At 52.3% G+C, this 21,239-nt stretch overlaps 3 protein-coding genes across 6 annotated transcripts; 2 read left to right on the forward strand and 1 right to left on the reverse strand.

Annotated features, from left to right (window-relative positions):
- The first annotated feature begins 885 nt into the window (after nucleotides 1-885).
- TM4SF5 (transmembrane 4 L six family member 5) lies at nucleotides 886-12,785 on the forward strand. Of its 2 annotated transcripts, none has more exons than XM_032139344.2 (6): nucleotides 886-1,013; nucleotides 1,900-2,148; nucleotides 10,378-10,458; nucleotides 12,074-12,210; nucleotides 12,415-12,598; nucleotides 12,675-12,785. In XM_032139344.2, exons 2-6 carry the CDS (start codon nucleotides 1,972-1,974, stop codon nucleotides 12,687-12,689), a joined length of 594 nt encoding a protein of 197 aa, XP_031995235.1. In that variant the 5' UTR covers nucleotides 886-1,013; nucleotides 1,900-1,971; the 3' UTR covers nucleotides 12,690-12,785. The 2 variants fall into 2 exon arrangements, with proteins under 2 accessions (XP_031995235.1, XP_058287753.1); XM_058431770.1 differs by lacking the exon at nucleotides 886-1,013 and adding an exon at nucleotides 1,441-1,726.
- A 2,091-nt stretch (nucleotides 12,786-14,876) lies between these two features.
- Nucleotides 14,877-15,987, reverse strand: VMO1 (vitelline membrane outer layer 1 homolog). 2 transcript variants are annotated; one of them, XM_032139347.2, is made up of 3 exons: nucleotides 15,751-15,987; nucleotides 15,550-15,645; nucleotides 14,877-15,251 (listed from the first exon to the last, which is right to left on the reverse strand). In XM_032139347.2, the coding sequence occupies exons 1-3, from the start codon at nucleotides 15,943-15,945 to the stop codon at nucleotides 15,234-15,236; spliced, it is 309 nt and encodes a 102-aa protein (XP_031995238.1). In that variant the 5' UTR covers nucleotides 15,946-15,987; the 3' UTR covers nucleotides 14,877-15,233. The 2 variants fall into 2 exon arrangements, with proteins under 2 accessions (XP_031995238.1, XP_031995236.1); XM_032139345.2 differs by having other exon boundaries at nucleotides 15,530-15,645.
- Nucleotides 15,988-18,859: 2,872 nt separating this feature from the next.
- On the forward strand, nucleotides 18,860-20,847 carry GLTPD2 (glycolipid transfer protein domain containing 2). 2 transcript variants are annotated; one of them, XM_032139349.3, is made up of 4 exons: nucleotides 18,860-18,965; nucleotides 19,074-19,138; nucleotides 19,360-19,526; nucleotides 19,608-20,847. In XM_032139349.3, exons 1-4 carry the CDS (start codon nucleotides 18,860-18,862, stop codon nucleotides 20,143-20,145), a joined length of 876 nt encoding a protein of 291 aa, XP_031995240.1. In that variant the 3' UTR covers nucleotides 20,146-20,847. The 2 variants fall into 2 exon arrangements, with proteins under 2 accessions (XP_031995240.1, XP_031995239.1); XM_032139348.3 differs by having other exon boundaries at nucleotides 18,860-19,138.
- Nucleotides 20,848-21,239: the final 392 nt, after the last annotated feature.

The following is a 21,239-nucleotide window of genomic DNA, read 5'->3' on the forward strand; positions in this document are numbered from 1 at the left end:
TTATAAATAGCAGAGATTCTGGCTTTTCTCCATTTTCCACATTTCTGTAGTGGTCTGAGTGGGCTGCTGGGAGGGGCTGCATCAGCGGCCACTGGCTAGTGACACTTTCCAGGTGACAGCCTCATTGCATACCCTCTGAAGCCCTGCAGCCCTTCCTGCTACCCTCATCTCTTCATGGCACTCCCACATCCTACTTGAACTAGGGTTCATTCTGTGGGGGCCTTCACTCTCCTGTTTGCTTCTGAGACCCAGGGGGCAGAGGTTGCAGTGAACCGAGATCATACCACTGCAGTCCAGCCTGGGCGACAGAGCAAGACTCCGTCTCAAAAACCATTAGCCAGGCGTGGTGGCACACACCTATAGTCCTAGCTACTCGGGAGGCTGAGGTGGGAGGATCACTTGAGCCCAGATGGTCAGGGCTGCAGGGAGCCATGATCCACTACACACCAGCCTGGGCAACAAAGGGAGACCCTGGTCTCAAAAAAATTTTTTTAATTAAAAAAAAGAAGTCGACCGGGTGGCTTGGCTCACGCTTATAATCCCACTTTGGGAGCACTTTGGGAGGCTGAGGCAGGTGGATCATTTGAGGTGAGGAGTTCGAGACCAGCCTGGCCAACATGGTGAACCCCCGTCTCTACTAAAAATACAAAAATTAGCTGGGTGTGGTGGCAGGAGCCTGTAATCCCAGCTACTTGGGAGGCTGCGGCAGGAGAATCTCTTGAACCCAGGAGGCGGAGGTTTTAGTGAGCCAAGATCACGCCACTGCACTCCAGCCTGGGCAGGAGAGTGAGACTCCGTCTCAAAAAAAAAAAAAAGAAGTTGTCAAGGAAACTGCAGCACCCCAACAAAAACAGAACTTCTTTGACCTCAGAATGCCAACGAAAAAAGGCAGAAGCTGATTCTCACAGAGCTGGCTCAGATCGCATGGCTGTTGCTAAATCAAACACCGGGGCTAGCGGGACAGAACGCTCTCATCAATGAGGCCTAGGTCCCGAGCCCACCCTGAGAGACAGGTAGTGGCCTCAAGAGGAGGAGACATCAATAATCAAATACCAAGCAGACGAAATGCAAGGACAATATAAGCCACAATCATCTCTTTAATTTCTCCCTGGGAAGAACGCCACCTGTGAGGCTAGCAGAAATGAAGAGGCCACCACACACCTGCTCTGTGCTTCCTAGTTTACAAAATACTTCTCAGGTTGTCCCATTTAATCTTCACAAGTAGCCCACAAGGCAAGTGGCATCACTTAGTTAGTTAGTTAGTTAGTTAGTTAGTTAGTTAGTTAGTTAGTTAGTTAGTTATTGAGACGGAGTTTCACTCTTGTCACCCAGGCGGGAGTGCAATGGCACGATCTTAGCTCACTGCAACCTCCACCTTCCAGGTTCAAGTGATCCTCCTGCTTCAGCCTCCCGAATAGCTGCGATTACAGGTGCCCGCCACCATGCCCAGATAATGTTTGTATTTTTAGTAGTGACGAGGTTTCACCCTGTTGGCCAGGCTGGTCTCAAACTCCTGACCTCAGGTGATCCACCCTCCTGGCCTCCCAAAGTGCTGGGATTACAGGTGTGAGCCATCGTGCCTGAACACAAGTGGCATCACTTTATACAGATGAGGCAACTGAGACTTAAGAGACATGAAGGGGCTTGGCTAAGTTGCAAAGCAGGTATGGAACCAACAGAGGGGCTGTGGAGCTGTGCAGAAAAACCAGGAAGGCACTAACCCAGGGTGGCGTGTCCATAGCTCCCACCTTGTCCACCACCACATCCTCCCTTCACCTCAGGGCTGCAGCTCCTCCGCCTCCGCCTCCTCAGGGCCCGCATCCTGTGCCTCTCTCCCTTATCATTCTGATCCTGCCCGTTTCTGCCACGCCTCTGTCTGACCTTTGCTCTGTGCCCCAGGCTTGTTTTCCTCTGGACCTGGGAACTACCGGCTTACTTTCACTCACCACCAGCCCCTCCTGACACCTCACCATGTGTACAGGAAAATGTGCCCGCTGTGTGGGGCTCTCCCTCATTACCCTCTGCCTGGTCTGCATCGTGGCCAACGCCCTCCTGCTGGTACCTAATGGGGAGACCTCCTGGACCAACACCAACCATCTCAGCTTGCAAGTCTGGCTCATGGGCGGCTTCATCGGTGGAGGCCTAATGGTGAGAAGGCTGGCAGGGGAGCCCGGGCCAGCTGGCTGGGTGCCACCTAAGGGGTTCTGAACAGGAGGGACAGGGAGAGAGGAATAAGGATGGTTCCTTGGGAGAGGATGGCAATGGCTTGGTGGGGGCTAGGAGCCCTCTGGAGTCAGTCCCGGAGGAGCCCCAGAGTCCCAAGCTGAATGTCTGAGGGGCACAGAAAGGACAAGAGCCTCACTGCTCTAAAGAGCCACCCTATCAGGTAGGGAGCATGTGCTGCCCGTCCTCCCTGTGCCCACTGTTGAGCAGATGCTGGGAAAACCTCACTACAATGGTTGAGGCAGAAGGAGCAGCTGGTTGTCAGAGACGTCATCAGGGCAGGATAATAACAGGCATGAGGGTGGGGTGCAGCGAAATTACTCAGAGCCAGGGACTGCCCTCACGGATTGGTCACCCTCCCCTGCCTCCACGTCCATTCACTCTCACCCCACATTTCTGGAAGCCCAATCTGTGCTGACTGCTAAGGATAAACTCAGAACTTAGGTCAGTATGGCAGGGAGGATGCCCCCAAGTCATCTTCCGGGAGATGAGAAGCTTCCTTGCCAGGGGCGGGGTGGGGGGGGGGTTGGTTTTTGTGGGTTTTTTTGTTTGTTTGTTTTGGTTTTTTTTTTTTTGAGACAGGGTCTCTCTCTGTTGCCCAGGCTGGAGTGTGGTGGTGCAAACATGGCTCACTGTAGCCCCAACCTCCTGTGCCCAAGCAGTCCTCCCACCTCAGCCTCCGAGTAGCTGGAACCACAGGTGGGCATCACCACACCCAGCTAACTTTTAAATATTTTATTTATTTTATTTTATTTATTTATTTATTTTTGAGACGGAGTCTTGCTCTGTCACCCAAGTTGGAGTGCAGTGGCACCATCTCCACTCACTGCAACCTCTGTCTCCTGGGTTTAAGCAATTCTCCTACCTCATCCTCCTGAGTAGCTGGGATTACAGTCACGTGCCACCACACCCAGCTAATTTTTGCATTTTTAGTAGAGACGGGGTTTCGCCATGTTGGCCAGGCTGTTCTCGAACTCCTGACCTCAAGTGTTCTGCCCGCCTGGGCCTCCCAAAGTGCCGGGATTACAGATGTGAGCCACCGCCCCAGCTAACATTTTTTGTAGAGACGGAGTATCCCTGTGTGGCCCAGACTGGTCTCAAACTCCTGGGTTCAAGTGATCCTCCTGCCTCAGCCTCCCAAAGTGTTAGAATTATAGATGTGAGCCACCACGCCTGGCCAAGACTAGGATATGTCAGAAGTGGAGGAAAAGGAGACACAGATTTCCCCAATTTACTAACCCCCATCTTCCAACTCTCCACCCATTTAGGGAAACTTTGGGATGGTCAACCTAGTTTAATATCTTCATGTGATAAAGACAAAAGATCTACCCAGCACAGTTCTCCACTTCTCAGGGTGGTTGGCTAACGACATTCTCCAGGGGAGAGCTCCCCTTGGTCCCTTTTGCTGGTCACACCTCGCTGGTCACTCCTCTATTTGCTAAAAAAGGATACCTCTCCTTTAACCAACAATCCCCTCGTACTCTCTGGTATCTTTTCTTCTACTCCCTCTTCCTGCATGGATTCTTGGCTACTGTACTCTACTCCATCGCTCTCAACTCAACTCTCTTTGAGAGTCACACTCCTCTCAGGCTGACACACTTAGCCATTGTCACGGGGTGCTCCCTCTCCAACCTAAATCACCCCTGTCTCCCCACACTCCTCTGCCCCATCTAACCAGCTCGCTTCAGCAGAGCTCCCTGAGGCTGCCTTCCCCAAATACGCACTCACAGCTGCCTTCCTTCCACCTCTGTGCCCAGAGTCACTCTCAAGAAGCACCACCCGGCTGGGCATGGTGGCTCATGCCTGTAATCCCAGCACTTTGGGAGTTCGAGGCGGGTCAATCACCTGAGGTCAGGAGTTCAAGACCAGCCTGGCCAACATGGTGAAACCCCATCTCTACTTAAAGAAATATACAAAAATTAGCCAGGCATAGTGGCGGGCACCTGTAATCCCAGCTACTCGGGAGACTGAGGCAGGAGAACCCAGGAGGCAGAGGTTGCAGTGAGCCGAGATTGCGCCGTTGCGCTCCAGCCTGGGCGACAGAGCAAGACTCCATCTCATAGATAAATAAATAAATAAGCACTGCTGTATATCACAGGGACACAGACAGGTTCCTGCTCTCCCTGAAGCTTGTGTTCCCTTTGGTAAGGCCACCAGTCTCACAGAAGAAAGGCTGGAAGTCCCACAAGAGCAAGCACTGCCTGCTTTGTTGTACGCTATGTACCCAGTGCTAGACCAGCACCTTGCACTTAACAGACACCCAATTAACAGTCACGGAATGGCAGTATGCCTGTAGTCCTAGTGTGGGCCCAGAAATGAAAGACTGCAGTGAGCTATGACCACGCCACTGCACTCCAGCCTGGGCAACAGAGCGAGACCCTGTCTCAAAAAAATAAAAAATAAAAAGGTCATTGAATGAAGTATAGAACTAGGCAAGGCAATTTCAGATAGAAGTAGGTACCATCGGCCGGGTGCGGTGGCTCATGACTGTAATCCCAGCACTTTGGGAGGCTGAGGCGGGCGATCACCTGAGGTCAGGAGTTCACGACCAGCCTGACCAACATGCAGAAACCCCGTCTCTACTAAAAATACAAAAATTATCCAGGCATGATGGCGCATGCCTGTAATCCCAGCTACTCAGGAAGCTGAGGCAGGAGAATTGCTTGAACCCGAGAGGCGGAGGTTGCAGTGAACCAAGATTGCACTATTATACTCTAGCCTGGGCAACAAGAGTGAAACTCTGTCTCAAAAGTAAAAAATAAAAATAAAATGAAATGGTGCTGGCATGAAGAGCCCCTAGGCAAAGCAGATGCCACTTTTTATAGGATTTTCAGGGAAGGGCTCTATGAGGTGGTGTCTGAACTGAGACCCAAATGACAAGAAGAAGGTGTGAGTGTTGCAGACACTGGGGGCGGAAGTACAAAGCCTAAGGTGGGAACAAGCTCCACACTTCTGAGGATCAGACAGGTGGCCGGTGAGGTGAGATGTAATGAGATGGGGTCTGAGGAGGGCAGAGGCTAGGCCTGGAACACCCTGAAAAGCCACAGTGGAGTCATCTGAATTTTATTATTATAAGTACAACAGAAAACTGTTGAAGGACTTTTTTTTTTTTTTTGAGATGGAGTCTCGCTCTGTCGCCCAGGTTGGAGTGCAGTGGCGCTATCTCGGCTCACCGCAACCTCCGCCTCCCAGGTTCAAATGATTCTCATGCCTCAGCCTCCAGAGTAGCTGGGATTACAGGCATGCACCACCATGCTTGGCTAATTTTTGTATTTTTAGTAGAGACGGGGTTTCGCCATATTGGTCAGGCCGGTCGCCAACTCCCGACGTCAGGTGATCCACCAGCCTCGGCCTCCCCAAGTGTTGGGATTACAAGCGTGAGCCACTGCTCCCGGCCTGTGTCCGGCTTCTTTAGCTCCATATTACGTTTGTGAGAGCCACCCATATTATTAGGTGTAGCTGTAGTTTTCTTTTTTTCTTATACATTCTATTATGTGACTATACCTCATTTATACATTCTACTGTTTTCTTTTCTTTTTTTTTTTTTTTTTTGCTTTTTTGCTTTTTTGTTTTTTTTGAAACAGAGTCTCGCTCTGTCACCCAGGCTGGAGTACAATGGTGCCATCTCGGCTCACTGCAACCTCTGCCTCCCAGGTTCACATGATTCTCCTGCCTCAGGCTCCTGAGTAGCTGGGATTACAGGCATGTGCCACCGTGCCCGGTTAATTTTTGTATTTTTAGTAGAGACGGGGTTTCGCGATGTTGATCACGCTGGTTTTGAACTCCCAAACTTAGATGATCCGCCTGTCTCGGCCTCCCAGAGTACTGGGATTACAGGCATAAGCCACTGTGCCCGGCCCATTCTACTGTTGAAGGAGATTTGGATCGTTCCCAGTTTGGTTTTTTTGCAAATAATGCTGCTATAAACATTCTTGTAGATGTATTTAGGTACAAATACGTGTGCATTTCTATTGGATAAAAACCTAGCAGTAAAACTGCTGATTCTTAAGACACGCAAATATTCAGTGCTAATAGATATTGCCAGTTTTCTGTAGTTCTTATGCCAATTTCATTCCCATTGGCAGTGTGAGAGGTCTGGTTGCTCCACACACCCCTGGAATGAGGAAGACTCCTTTGACCACTGTGTGGAGAACGGGTAGTAGAAGTTCTGCAATAGATACAGAAAAAGACCAAACTGAGCTGGGCGCGGGGCCTCACGCCTGTAATCCCAGCACTTTTGGAGGCTGAGGCCGGCGGATCATAAGGTCAGGAGTTCGAGACCAGCCTGACCAACATGGCGAAACCCTTTCTCTACCAAAAATACAAAGTTAGCAGGGCGTGGTGGTGCATGCCTGTAATCCCAGCCACTCGGAAGGCTGAGGCAGGAGAATCACCTGAACCCGGGAGGCAGAGGTTGCAGTGAGCCGAGATCATGCCACTGCACTCCAGCCTGGGTGACAGAGCGAGACTCCATCTCAAAAAAAAAAAAAAAGAAAAAAAGAAAAGACCAAACTGAGGTCACAGAAGACATCCAGGAGAGATGAGAGTGGCTTGGACTAGGCCACTGGCTATGGAGATGGAGAAATATGAGCCGATTCAGGCTGTAAACACAGTGTTTTCTTCTTCATTTATGATGACACTTTTCTTTTCACTAAGACAAAAAGATGGTGAAGAATGAGACAGAAGCACATACTACAAAGAGAAGCAAACACTTTAATCAAAAGAGTAAAAATCTCAAATAGGGCCAGGTGTGGTGGCCCATGCCTGTAAAATCCCAGCACTTTGGGAGGTGGAGGCAGGAGAATTGCTTGAGTCCTGGCATTCAAGACCAGCCTGGGCAACATAGTGAGACTCTATCTCTGGGTCTGGCCAGGTGCAGTGGCTCACGCCTGTAATCCCAGAACTTTGGGAGGCCAAAGCAGGCTCATCACCTGAGGTCGGGAGTTTGAGACCAGCCTGACCAACATGGAGAAACCTTGTCTCTACTAAAAATACAAAGTTAGCAGGGCGTGGTGGTGGATGCCTGTAATCCCAGCTACTCAGGAGGCTGAGGCAGGAGAATCACCTGAACACGGGAGGCAGAGGTTACAGCGAGCCAAGATCGCGCCATTGCACTCCAGCCTGGGCAACAAGAGCAAAACTTCGTCTCAAAAAGAGAAAAATTTAGCTGAGTGTGGTGGTACAAGCCTGTAATCCCAGCTACTCTGAGGCTAAAGTGGGAGGATCACTTGAGCCCAGGAGGTCGAGGCTGCAGTGAGCCATGATCATGCCACTGCACTCCAGTCTGGGCAACAATGTGAGACCCTCTCTCAAACAAAAGCAAAAACCTCAGCCAAGTAGATCATTCAAAATTGGTAAATCCAAAAGGCAATTCTAGGTGTGTTTGGATCCACAAGCCTCCAGTAAGTGACCTAACCAGGGAGGCTAAGCAAAGGTGTCAGCATGAGTCCTGGCCCTGCCGTGAGACAGGAAGAGGAGAGAGCAGGTGTTTCTCTGAGGTTGCTGGGGATGATATAATAGAACTGAAACTCTCAGCCGTTTCCCTGGAGAAGCACAAAATGCTGCCTTGGGTGGTATGTGCCAGATAAGACACATGAGGAGCCAGGCACAGTGGCTCATGCCTGTAATCCCAGCAATTTGGGAGGATGAAGCAGGAGGATTGCTTGAGCCCAGGAGTTCGAGACCAGCTAGGAAGCATAGTAAGACATCAACTCTACAAAAAAATTAGCCAGGCATGTTGTTGCGCACCTGTAGACCCCGCTACTCGGGAGGCCGAGGTGAGAAGATCATTTGAGCCCAGGAGGCTGAGGATGCAGGGAGCCATGACTGCACCACTGTATTCCAGCCTGGGTGACAGAGTAAGATCCTGTCTCAAAAAGCAAACACACGCATACATGAAAGCAAAAAGCAAGACAGCTGTGGAATTCCAGAGATAGGAGACAGGCAAAGAACCTGACCTGGTGCAACAAAGATAAAGATAACGGAGCCAGATGAGGAGACTCGAATGCCTCACAAGAGTTAGGCATTCAAGTTACAAGTCTTGGCCGGGCACGGTGGCTCACGCCTGTAATCCCAGCACTTTGGGAGGCCAAGGTGGGTGGATCACGAGGTCAGGAGATCGAGACCATCCTGGCCAACATGGTGAAACCCCGTCTCTACTAAAATACAAAAAATTAGCCCGGCGTGGTGGCATGTGCATGTAGTCCCAGCTACTCAGGAGGCTGAGGCAGGAGAATCGCTTGAACCTGGGAGGTGGAGGTTGCATTGAGCCGAGATCACACCACTGCACTCCAGCCTGGTGACAGAGTGAGACTCCGTCTCAAAAAAAAAAAAAAAGAGTTCAGTCTTGACAGGCTTCTCTGTGAAGAGACCCTAAAGGATTTGAGCAGAGAAAAGACCAGTTGAAAGCTATGTTTAGGCCAGGTGCAGTGACCTACACCTGTAATCCCAGCAATTTGGGAGGCCAGGGCAGGAGGAGCCCAGGAGTTCAAGACCAGCCTGAGCAAATAGCAAGACCCCATGTCTACAAATTTTTTTTTTAATTAGCTGGGTATGATGGCGCGTGCCTGTGATACCAGCTACTCAGGAGGCTGAGGCAGGAAGATCACTTGAGCCCAGGAGGTCAAGGCTAAAGGCAGCCATGATCAAGCCACTGCATTCCAGCCTGGGTGGCAGAGTGAGACCCTGTTTCAAAAAGAAAGAAAGAAGGAAAGAAAGGAAAGAAAGAAGGAAGGAAGGAAGGAAGAAAGACAGACAGAAAGAAAGAAAGAAAGAAAGAAAGAAAGAAAGAAAGAAAGAAAGAAAGAAGCTATGTTTAATCTGATAGAGGATAGAGTGTAGGGTGGCATGGGGCAAGCGCTATGGGAGTGTAGTAGGGAGGCTGAGAACATCCTCATGGGAGATGATTAGGGATTCAATGTGGGGAAGAACTCACAGATTCAGGAGCCACTTAAGGAAAAGTTGAGAAAATTTGATGTCTTTCTGGATGCAAAATTAAAGATTTCCAGCCTGGGTGACCTAGTAGATGTTATTTTTTCCACTGATGGAGACAAGAAAGTCAAAGGGAGATGAATTTGAGGAATATTGTGAGATGAGCGTGAGGCTGGTTGAATTTGAGCTAAAACCAAGACATTCAAGTGAACATAGATAGGATCTGGAGGCATCAGTTTTGGAGGCAACTTCTGGCAGAGTGAAGAGCTGATTCCCTGAAAGGGGTTGGGCATTGTTAGGAAAGCCACAGGGATAAAAAAAGACCAAGGGTTGAATCTTGGAAAAATGCTACACTCCACATCATACCATCCACTAGCACTCTTCCACACTCTGCCGTAATCCCAATTCACCAGACACTCCAACACCACTATCCCTTCCTGCTGCTGAGGGAACTTATAAATATTGAGTTACTCTGAGCTAGTTTTTTTGTTTGTTTGTTTGTTTTTTTGAAGTGGAGTTTCACTCTTATTGCCCAGGTTGGAATACAATGGCATGATCTCAGCTCACCACAACCTCCACCTCCCAGGTTCAAGTAATTCTCCTGCCTCAGCCTCCCGAGTAGCTGGGATTATAGGCATGTGCCACCACATCCGGCTAATTTTGTATTTTTAGCAGAGATAGGGTTTCTCCTTGTTGGTCAGGCTGGTCTCGAACTCCCGACCTCTGGTAATCCACCCGCCTCGGCCTCTCAACGTGTTGGGATTTCAGGCTTGAACCACCGCGCCCGACCTCTGAGCCAGTCTTAACACTTAGTCAGCTTGTTCTCCCATTAAATCCTGAGAACAGACCTGTGAGGTAGATCTTCCAGACCCATTTTACACAGGCAAAACTGAGACCCTGAGAGATGAATCAATTCATAGCATGTGAAGTAGTCTCCCTGATTTCCATTCAGTAGGGCACCTACTATGTGCCAAGATTGGGGAAAATAATGATATTGGGCCCTACCCTCCAGAGGCCACAATCTGGACAGAGATAAGGTAGGCACGTAAATAAGGCTAAAGTAAGGTGAAGCCCAGCAGCTCCAGGAGAAGTAGAGATAAGGTCTTCTACAGTCCAAAGGGCTAAAGGCATCACAGGCAGCTTCCTGAAGGAGGTAGGCACTGATGCAAGTCAGGCCTAGAGGATCTGGGGGCACATGCTATAACAATGACTCTCGTCCCACAGGTACTGTGTCCAGGAATTGCAGCCGTTCGGGCAGGGGGCAAGGGCTGCTGTGGTGCTGGGTGCTGTGGAAACCGCTGCAGGGTAAGATCCAGATTAAGAAGGAATTCAGGGCTGGGGGTGGTGTCTCATGCCTGTAATCCCAACATTTCAGCAGGCTGAGGTGGGAGTATGGCTTGAGCCAGGAGTTCTAGACCAGCCTAGGAAACATGGTGAGATCCCTATCTCTACTAACAACACAAAAATTAGCCAGGCGTGGTGGCGAGCACCTGCAATCTCGGCTACTCGGGAGGCTGAGGTGGGAGGGCCGCTTGAGCCCAGGAGGTCAAGGCTGCAGTAAGCAGTGATTTAAAAAAAAAAAGGAGAGAAAAGATACAGAAATTAGCCAGGAGTGGTGGCGGGCGCCTATAATCCCAGCTACTCAGGAGGCTGAGGCAGGAAAATCACTTGAACCTGGGAGGCAGAGGTTGCAGTGGGCCGAGATCACACCATTATACTCCAGCCTGGGCAACAAGAGTGAAACTCTGTCTCAAAAAAAAAAAAAGAAAAGAAAAGAAAAGATACAGAAATTAGCCAGGTGTGGTGGCAGACGCCTGTAATCCCAGCTACTCGGGAGGCTGAGACAGGAGATTGTGGTGAGCCAAGATCGTGCCATTGCATTCCAGCCTGGGCAACAAGAGCAAAACTCCGCCTCAAAAAAATGTATTTTTATTTTATTTTATATTTATTTATTTATTTTAGACAGAGTCTTGGTCTCTCACCCAGGCTGGAGTGCAGTGGCACGATCTTGGCTCACTGCAGTTTCTGCCTCCCTAGTTCAAGCCATTCTTGTTCTTCCAGCCTCCCGAGTAGCTGGGATTACAGGCGCCTGCCACCACACCCAGCTAATTTTTATATTTTTAGTAGAGACGGGGTTTCACTGTTGGCCAGACTGGTCTGAAACTCCTGGCCTGAGGCGATCTGCCCCCCTTGGCCTCCCAAAGTGCTGGGATTACAGGTGTGAGACATCGTGCCCAGCCTCGAGTCAGGTTTAAAATAAATTTCCCTTCAAACCCCGGGCTTGCAGTTAGGCTAACCCGAAAGCCAGCGGCCACCGAGGTTCACTGGGGTTGTAGGTCCCCCCTCTCCCGCTCACCCGCCTACCCCTCAGGATCATTGAGATCTGAGATTTGTGGGTGCCAGGGAGAGGTGGGGTGGAGCCTGGGAGTCTGCAGAGGAGCTTGTGTAGCTAGGAATTCTATAGAGGGTGCTGTGGTTCTTCGAGGACAGGTGCAGAAACCAAGTCCGAATTTCTATTTTTTTTTTTTTTTGAGACGGAGTCTCGCTCTGTCGCCCAGGCTGGAGTGCAGTGGCGCGATCTCGGCTCACTGCAACCTCCGCCTCCCGTGTTCAAGCTATTCTCCTGCCTCAGCCTCGGGCATGTGCCACCACGCCCGGCTAATTTTTGTATTTTCAGTAAAGACAAGGTTTCTCCATGTTGGCCAGGCTGGTCTTGAACTCTCGACCTCAGGAGATCCGCCTGGCTCAGCCTCCCAAAGTTCTGGGATTACAGGCGTGAGCCACCGCGCCCGGCATTAAAAAAATACATTTTAACAACCCAACTGGAGCAGATTTCGATAATGCGTGGGTGCTGGCGCTGAGCGTCGTCACCCACAGGTGGGGAGATTGGGCCTTACCTCCCCTTCCACACCATAACCAGATGCTGCGCTCGGTCTTCTCCTCGGCGTTCGGGGTGCTTGGTGCCATCTACTGCCTCTCGGTGTCTGGAGCTGGGCTCCGAAATGGACCCAGATGCTTAATGAACGGCAAGTGGGGCTACCACTTCGAAGACACGGCGTAAGGTTTTGCCTGTATTCGTGTCCTCCATTCTCTGCCTCTTCCCTCCCGCCCTTCCCCCGTGGACTGGGACACCTGGGCAGGACTCGACTGCCTCCACGTGGGCTACCTGGGCCTTTGCAAATCCCCTGGGACGTATTCTTGGGGGCGGGGGTGGCGCACATGCAGCCTGCCTTCTCCCACGTGACCTTACCCCTCCCCCAGGGGAGCTTACTTGCTCAACCGCACTCTGTGGGATCGGTGCGAGGCACCCCCTGGCGTGGTCCCCTGGAATGTGACGCTCTTCTCGCTGCTGGTGGCCGCCTCCTGCCTGGAGATGGTACTGTGTGGGATCCAGCTGGTGAACGCGACCATTGGTGTCTTCTGTGGCGACTGCAGGAAAAAACAGGTGAAATGGCGTGCAGTGGAGTTGTAGAGGGAACCTGCCTGGTCCTGGCTGCGTTCTCACCTTCTCTTTTTTGCAGGACACCCCTCACTGAGGCTCCACTGACCTCCGGGTTACACCTGCTCCTTCCTGGACGCCTGCCTGGCTCGCTCACTCCATTGCTCGCTAGAATAAACTGGTTTGAGCTCTCTTCTCTGTCTCAGATTGTGCCTTCTGTAAGGAGGAGTGTGCAAGAGGCTACAGATACATCTGGCCTTTGGGGCCCCTGCACCCCGCTTGTACTTTCTTAACAAATAGATACTGAGCTATTTGGTTGTGCTGGAAATAACGATGGTAAACAAGACAGACAAGTTTTATTCTCTCAAAGAACTTGGCATTCCAAGGGTGGAAGATAGGCAATTTTTAAAAGAAGCAAAAAATTATTTCAATAGATAATAAGCACCTTTTTTGTTTTGTTTTGTTTTGTTTTGTTTTTTGACAGGGTCTCACTGTCACTCAGGCTGGAAAGCAGTGGCACGATCTCAGCTCACTGCATCCTCCACCTCCTGGACTCAAGCAATCCTTCCGTCTCAGCCTCCCAAGTAGCTAGGACCATAGGCATATGCCACCCTGCCTTGCTAATTTTTTTGTATTTTTTGTAGAGACGAGGTTTTGCCATGTTGCCCAGGCTGGTCTCGAACTCCTGAGCAAAAGTAATCCTCCCACTTCAGCCTCCCAAAGTATTGGGATTACAGGCATGAGCCACCGTGTGCGGCCAATAAGCACTTTTTAAAAGCATTGGTAATGGGATTGGTATTGACTTATGGAGAGACTCTCTTTTATGACAGGGAAAATTTGAGAAAATGAAATTTGAGCTAAGATCAGGAGAGCTTGCTAACCATCTGGATATTTGGGGGATTATAGGCAGAGAGAACAGCAAGGACAAAGATCCTCAACAGGGATCAGTTTTGTAGGAGAAAATAATGAAAACTATAGAAAAGACACTGTAACCTCTTAAGCTCTAGAAAATGGAACTGTAAAGCCATTGTGGCCTTGTCACCTTCTAATTTGGTAGAATTTTTTTTGTTTTTTTTTTGAGACAGGGTCTCACTTTGTCACTCAGGCTGGAGTGCAGTGGCACGATCTCGGCTCATTGCAGCCTCCACCTCCTGGGCTAAAGCGATCCTCCTGCCTCTGCCTCCTGAGTAGCTGGGACTACAGGCGCACACCACCATACCCCTGCTAATTTTTGTACTTTTTGTAGAGAGGGGATTTCACCATGTTGCCCAGGCTGGTCTCCAACTCCTGAGCTTAAACAATCCACCCACCTCAGCCTCCCAGAGTGCTGAGATTACAGCTGTGAGCCACCACATCTGGCCATAATTTGGTAGAATTTTCTTAATCTTAGGTCACTGGTTCAGAAAGGAGACAACCTAGGCACCTAATGGGGGCAGGGTGTCTGCAGACTCTCTCAGAAAGCCAGACTTCCTGGCCCGGCATGACGGTGCAAGCCTGTAATCCCAACACTTTGGAAGGCTGAAGCCAGTGGATGACTTGAGGTCAGGAGTTTGAGACTAGTTTGGCCAACATGGGGAAACCCCATCTCTACTAAAAATACAAAATTTAGCCGGGCATGGTGGTGGGTACCTATAGTCCCAGCTACTCAGGAGGCTGAGGCAGAAGAATCACTTGAACCCAGGAGGTGGAAGTTGCACAAGGAGCCAAGATCATACCACTGCACTCCAGCCTGAGCGACAGAGTGAGACTCCAAAAAAAAAAAAAAAAAAAAAGCCAGACTTCCATCACTTGTCTGAAAATTATGTGTTTAAGTGCGTTTTTCTCCAGTCCATAACTTTTCAGCAATCTACCATGGATACCTGAGACCAAATCCAAATGTATGCCTCGCCCAGTGCTAGGTTAGGAGGGGAAAAGGAGACTCAGTTCCCCATCCCTTAAACAGGCGAGACCAGCCGGGCGCGGTGGCTCACGTCTGTAATCCCAGCACTTTGGGAGGCTGAGGTGGGCGGATCATGAGGTCAGGAGATCGAGACCATCCTGGCTAACACGGTGAAACGCTGTCTCTACTAAAAATACAAAAAAAATTAGCCAGGCGTGGTGGCGGGTGCCTGTAGTCCCAGCTACTCGGGAGGCTGAGGCAGGAGAATGGCGTGAACCCGGGAGGCGGAGCTTGCAGTGAGCCGAGATCGCGCCACTGCACTCCAGCCCGGGGGACAGAGCCAGACTCCGTCTCAAATAAATAAATAAATTAATTAATTAATTAAATTAACAGGCGAGACCAAAGTCAACTCAGAGAAGCTTTAATAGCAAGAGGTGGGACTAGCCTCCTGGCCCGGGAGAGAGCGGCGGTGGCGGCGCCTTTCAACTGCGGCAGCAGAATAAACGCGCGTCGTTCAGCGCAGTGTCATCGCGGAGGCCTCTAGGTCCCTGGATCTTGGTCTGCAGGCCACACGTGCCCTTGGGGCAACGGTCACTCCAGTCTCCAAAGTCTCCCCAGCTCAGCCCAGGCCCCTGCAGTTCCTCGCCGTCTGAACAGCGGAAGCGCATGTTGTTCGCTGCTGTGTTGTCACCGGGGGTCGTGGGTGCCTCCACGCGAAGCGAGAAAGCCACTAGGTAGGCGCCGCCGCGACACCACAGCGGCTCACTCCATTCGCCCCAGCTGCAAGGCAAAGGGAGATGCGTTGCCTCTGCCGGCGCCACCATTCACCAAGCCCTTGAGACTTTCCAAGCCAAGTGCTGTGTATATGACCTGATGGGCTGGGTGCTCCCTGACCTCCGCCGAGGAGCGGAGGGGGGGTCTTCCATCCACTCCTCGCCCCCCCGGTCTATACTGCCCCGTAGCTCTGCAGGAGCCAGCCTGCCTGTCGCGACGGAGTATGTAATAGAGGGTAAGGGACATACCATCACCCCAAGGGATCCTCGACCCCTGTGCCCCACCTTCCAGACTGGGACTCTACCACGTGCGTATTGCCTGGGACGTTCCCGCGCGCGCAGTGCAGCCTGATCCCATTCAGTGCAGTGTCGTCTCCAGGAATGCCTTGGGGAGGCTCCACCTGGGTATCGAGGAGAGGAGCAAGGGCGAGCCACGGAATTATCATCCTTGGCTTTATGGTCCCACGCATCTCCGCCCTCTCCAGGACCTACGCCTGAGCCCCAACCTTGAGCGAGAACCCGCTGGCGAAGAACCCGTCAGGACACATCTCAGGCCAGGCCCAGTCGCCCCAGGGACCCCCGTTGGTCACTTCGATGACCGCCAAGTAGCCGTTCCGGCCATCTGCCTGTGCACATGTGAAACGAGTCGCCCGCAGAAGCAGCAGCAGCGGCAGCAGCTTGGCTCCTGCACCCCGCTCCATCCTGCAGCGTCTGTGAATCAGGCCTCCTAAGCAGATTTATATCAGTTTGGCCCCTGTGAGGGCTCCGATTGCGGAAGGGCCTCCCAGATTAAGTGAAACCCAAAACTAATCCACTCCCAGAACCCTATTTCCTGCTCCCGGAGGCAGAGGCTCCCAGAGCTAGGGGAGGAGGGGCAGTGAGAGAGGGCGAATTAAAATAACCATCACCTACTGAATATTTACTATAGGCTACGAATTATGGTTAGTGCTTTGCAGTATTTTATTTAACCCTCACAACAATTTTTAGGAGGTGAGAATTATCCTTCCTATTTTGTAGATGAGGGAACTGGCTCAAAAATGGCAAGCAACTTGCCTTAGGTTTATAGCCAAGCAAGCTGGGAAACATTCCAGCAGTGAGAGCGGAGACAGAGCGGAGACCAGGGCAAGGGATGGAAGTGACCTCCCGGGAGTCCCACCAGTGACAGGATGGGGCAAGAGCAACCCAGAGACCTCCAGGATGTGAGGGGACATCAGAGTGAGGATAGGACACGAATCCTCGAACTGTCAGCTCAGAAGTCTCCTCCTCCTCTGAGAGGTCTTCTGAGAGATCAGGGCCCTAACACCTTGAGAATTCGGGACACTCCTCCCTACCTTAGAAGAAGATATACACAAACAAAAATAATTCTTTTTTATTTTATTTTATTTTATTTTATTTTATTTTTCAGTCAAAGTCTCCCTCTGTCGCCCAGTGGCAGCATCGCAGTGGCGCGATCTCGGCTCACTGCTACCTCCACCTCCTGGGTTCAAGCGATTCTCCTGCCTCAGCCTCCTGAGTAGCTGGGACTACAGGCACGCGCCAAGACGCCACCCAGCTAATTTTTGTATTTTTAGTAAAGACGGGGTTTCACCATGTTGGCCAGGATGGTCTCTATCTCTTGACCTTGTGATCCGCCTGCCTCGGCCTCCCAAAGTGCTGGGATTACAGGCGTAAGCCACCGCGCCCGGTCCAACAGGAATAATTCTAAGAAGTTTGGGGACAGGAGACTAAGAACCCCTAAGAAAACATCATGCTGTTTCCTCCATTGCATTCTGTATCCTTATATCCTTTCCTGGAATGCCTTTCCCCCTGTGACCACCAGATGGACTCCTAATTTGCAAAACAAAAAGCGAGAAAACCTGGCTAAGTATGTTTTTTGTTTGTTTGTTTGTTTTGAGACTAAGTCTCACTCTGTTGCCCAGGTTGGAGTGCAGTGACGGCATCTCGGCTCACTGCAACCTCTGCCTCCGGGGTTCAAGCGATTCTCTTCCCTCAACCTCCCAAGTAGCTGGGATTACAGGCGTTTGCCACCACGCCCCGCTAATTTGTGTATTTTTAGTACAGACGGGGTGTTGCCATGTTAGCCAGGCTGACCTCAGGTGATCCGCCCACCTCGGCCTCCCAAAGTGCTGGTATTACAGGCGTGAGCCACCGCGCCTGGCCTAAAAATGCCTGGTTAAATTTGTTAGGGGCCACAACCCCTGATTTATCTGCCCCTCATACACACTCCTTTGTTTATTCAATACCTATTTAGCAATAATATGTTTTGGCTTAAGCAATATTCCACGTGCTGTAAGCAAGAATAACAAGGCCCCTGTCATCAGAGCTCATATTCCAGTGGGGGAGACAGAGGATAAATTCTCCCCCAGTGGACCTTGAGCTCTGGGAAGGCACTTTTGTATTCTCCAAGCCTAGTACGTGCGGAAGTACTTAATAAAAGTGGGTGCAATGAATGATTGAAGAGCCAATCTGGAGTTTTGAAAATTAAACCACAGACCGGGCGCGGTGGCTCACGCTTGTAATCCCAGCACTTTGGGAGGCCGAGGCGGGCGGATCACGAGGTCAGGAGATCGAGACCACGGTGAAACCCCGTCTCTACTAAAAATACAAAAAAAAAATTAGCCGGGCGTGGTGGCGGGCGCCTGTAGTCCCAGCTACTCGGAGAGGCTGAGGCAGGAGAATGGCGTGAACCCGGGAGGCGGAGCTTGCAGTGAGCCGAGATCACGCCACTGCACTCCAGCCTGGGCGACAGAGCGAGACTCCGTCTCAAAAAAAAAAAAAAAAATTAAACCACAAAAATGCAAAAGGATAAAGCCTGACGTATGTATATGATTGCAAGAGGTCATGTATCCAGGTCAAGACAAAGTCCCCTGGGGATAAGAGAATTTAGAAGTGGGTGTTCCCGGCTGGGCGCGATGGCTTACGCCTGTAATCCCAGCACTTTGGGAGGCCGAGTCGGGCGGATCACAAGGTCAGGAGTTCGAGACCAGCCTGGCCAGTATGGTGAAACCCTGTCTCTACTAAAAATATAAAAATTAGCCGGCACTTTCCAGCCTGGGCGACAGAGCGAGACTTTGTCTCAAAAAAAAGAGAGAGAAAGAAGCGAGTGTTCCCTGGATCCCAGAGGCGTGCAATGCTTGAACTTAATAAGATTTATAGGGCAATTGTGGTCAGCTTTTCCATTTAGTGTTTTCACATACTTTATCGTTTAATCCTCACATGAGGCTTGCAAAGTACCTATTATTATCCTCAATTTACAGTGGAGGGAACCCAAGCCCAGAGTGAATTTAGGGCCCACACCACTGCTCAGCAGGGGAGCTGTTCTGGCCCCTGCCTCTCTTCTCAATACTCAGAGTGCCTCTTACTACAGCTGGCCCTACAGGAAAGGGAAATGCACTGATCTGTCACGGCTGTCGAATCCCCCAAATTCCCTTCACCCGGTTCCTCGCACCCAGGGTAGCTGCCCTTTGGGGCGAAGAGCACAGGGGAAGGGGCCTTAGTAGGTTAATTATTAACCCTTTGCGCCTCAGGGCACCACGGGCTTCTGTCCCCTCCTGGAGGCGGAGGGACACGGACTGGCTAGGCGCTGGTGAGGGGGCGGCGGTCCCAGCAGCAGGCATGGGAGTGGCGGTGCGGCCCCCAGCCCTGCGGCACTGGTTCAGCCACTCAATTCCTCTCGCTATCTTCGCGCTGCTGCTGCTTTATCTCAGTGCTCGGAGCCTAGGTGAGCTGCCCCTTCCCTCACCTGCTCCGGGAGGAAGCCCGGAGTCCAGGCCCTCACAACTGAAGCCTCTTTCTCGAGCCCTCACCGCTCCGCTTCTCCTCTCCCCAGGCACCCGCTCGTGCTGCGGACCCAGGGCACAGCCCTGCGTTCCAGGGGGAACTGCGCCCTTCCAGGTACGCTAGGCGCAGGGTTGGGCGCGGGCGCTCCAGGAGGGACCAGAACAGGGGGACGTGGAGCCAGGCTGAGGGTCCGGCAAAGGGCGGGTCCTCCCCCTGGTCTCCCCTATCCCATCCGAAGCTGAGCGCACAGCAGAAGAGCCACCAGCTAAACCTTCGGAACAATTTCTTCAGGGCGGAATCTGCTCCCACCTCTTCCCATCGTGTCTCCCGACCAGGTCCGGCAGGAGTCGGGACCCCTGGAGGCCCCGGAGAGGAAACAGCCTCCGTGTGTGGGCCCTCGGGGGATGCTGGGCCGCATGATGAGGCCGTTCCACGCCAATCTGAAACCCGAAGGGGATGTGGGGCTGTCGCCGTACCTGGCGGGATGGAGGGCACTCGTCGAGTGAGTGGCCTCCCGCCCCCCAGCCGGTCCCCGCCTCCTTGGCGGCTCCATCGCCATTCTCTCAAATCGTCTCGCCTGCAGGTTCCTGACTCCCCTCGGCTCCGTCTTCGCCTTCGCCACTAGGGAGGCCTTCACCAAGGTGACAGCCCTGGAGGCTCGGGTGCACGGCCCGGACGCGGAGCACTACTGGTCGCTGGCGGCCATGGCGGCCTGGGAGCAGAGGGCGGGACTGCTGGAGCAGCCGGGAGCGGCTCCCCGGGACCCGGCCCGGAGCTCGGGCTCTCGCACGCTGCTCCTGCTGCACCGCGCGCTGCGCTGGTCCCAGCTCTGCCTCCACCGGGTGGCGACCGGCACGCTGGGAGGCCCTGACGCGGGCGTGCAGTGCAGCGACGCCTACCGTGCGGCCCTGGGCCCGCATCACCCCTGGCTGGTCCGTCAGACCGCCCGCCTCGCCTTCCTCGCCTTCCCGGGTCGCCGCCGCCTGCTGGAGCTGGCGTGTCCCGGAGCCACCGAGGCGGAGGCGCGGGCCGCGCTGGTCCGGGCCGCCGGCACCCTGGAGGATGTCTACAACCGCACCCAGAGCCTGCTGGCCGAGCGCGGCCTGCTCCAGCTGGCCTAAGACGGCGGCTGCGGGGACCAACGGGAACGGAGCGGACCGCCCGGGGTGGGACCGCGCAGCCGGGGGTCAGTCTTGCAGCCTGCGCCGCGGCCGCCTCCGTATCCCGCCTCTTCCGTGACGTCGCCGCGGCGAGGGCCAGCCCCGTCAGGGAATGGCGTTGAGCTCCCTCTGTCCGCAGTCTCGGAAAGACGGGAGGAGCTGTGAGGAATAAAAAGCAGTATTTGGCAGCGTCGACGTAGGGCGTTTTGTGTGATGACGACAGGCGCTTAAGGGAAATAAAAAACGAATGTGAGAAGATGTGTCATCTGTGTTCTCGGCAGCCGAGAGACTCACGCTCCCCTGGCCTATCGCAGTCACTCCCGTGGCTTCAGTTGCCAACCACACGCTGAGTCTCCAGCCCAGACTTGGCCCTGAGCTTCACCCCTGTGCAGCCAAGTATACAGCAAGCATCCTGCACACTCCACAGACGCTGCAAATGCAACACGTCCAACACGGGTCCCACCACCATCCCCCTAAGAACTGCACCTCCTCCTGCGTTTCCTGTCTCTGTGAATAAATGGCACCCTCACCCTTCAGCTACCCAAGCGCATGTGCGTCATGCCTCACACGAAGCAGGTGCTCAGCTCCATAATGTATGTTTATTAAATGACTCCACGGCCACTCCCACAATGAACATGAAAGACCTTGCCATTTCATACACTGATAACGCCCAAATCACAACTTCAGTCCACTTTCTCCCGGACTCCAGAATCCTACATGTACGATTGCCTATTCGGTATCTCCACTTGGATGTCACCTAGGCATAGCAAACCTAGCGTGTCCAACACTAAGCTCCAATACGCCCTCCCCACGAAAATTCTCCCTTCATAGTCTTTGCTGGCTCAGTGAATGACACTTCCATTCTTCCAGGTCCTCAGACCAAAAACCTCATCATCCAGACCCTTCTGGGTTTTTTTGTTTTGGTTTGGGTTTTTTTTTGTTTTGTTTTGTTTTGTTTTTTTGAGACAGAGTTTCGCTCTTGTTACCCAGGCTGGAGTGCAATGGCGCGATCTTGGCTCACCACAACCTCCACCTCCCGGGTTCAGGCAATTCTC

Source organism: Hylobates moloch, unplaced genomic scaffold (assembly GCF_009828535.3).
Source record: "Hylobates moloch isolate HMO894 unplaced genomic scaffold, HMol_V3 SCAFFOLD_19, whole genome shotgun sequence".
NCBI classification, from domain to species: domain Eukaryota; kingdom Metazoa; phylum Chordata; class Mammalia; order Primates; family Hylobatidae; genus Hylobates; species Hylobates moloch.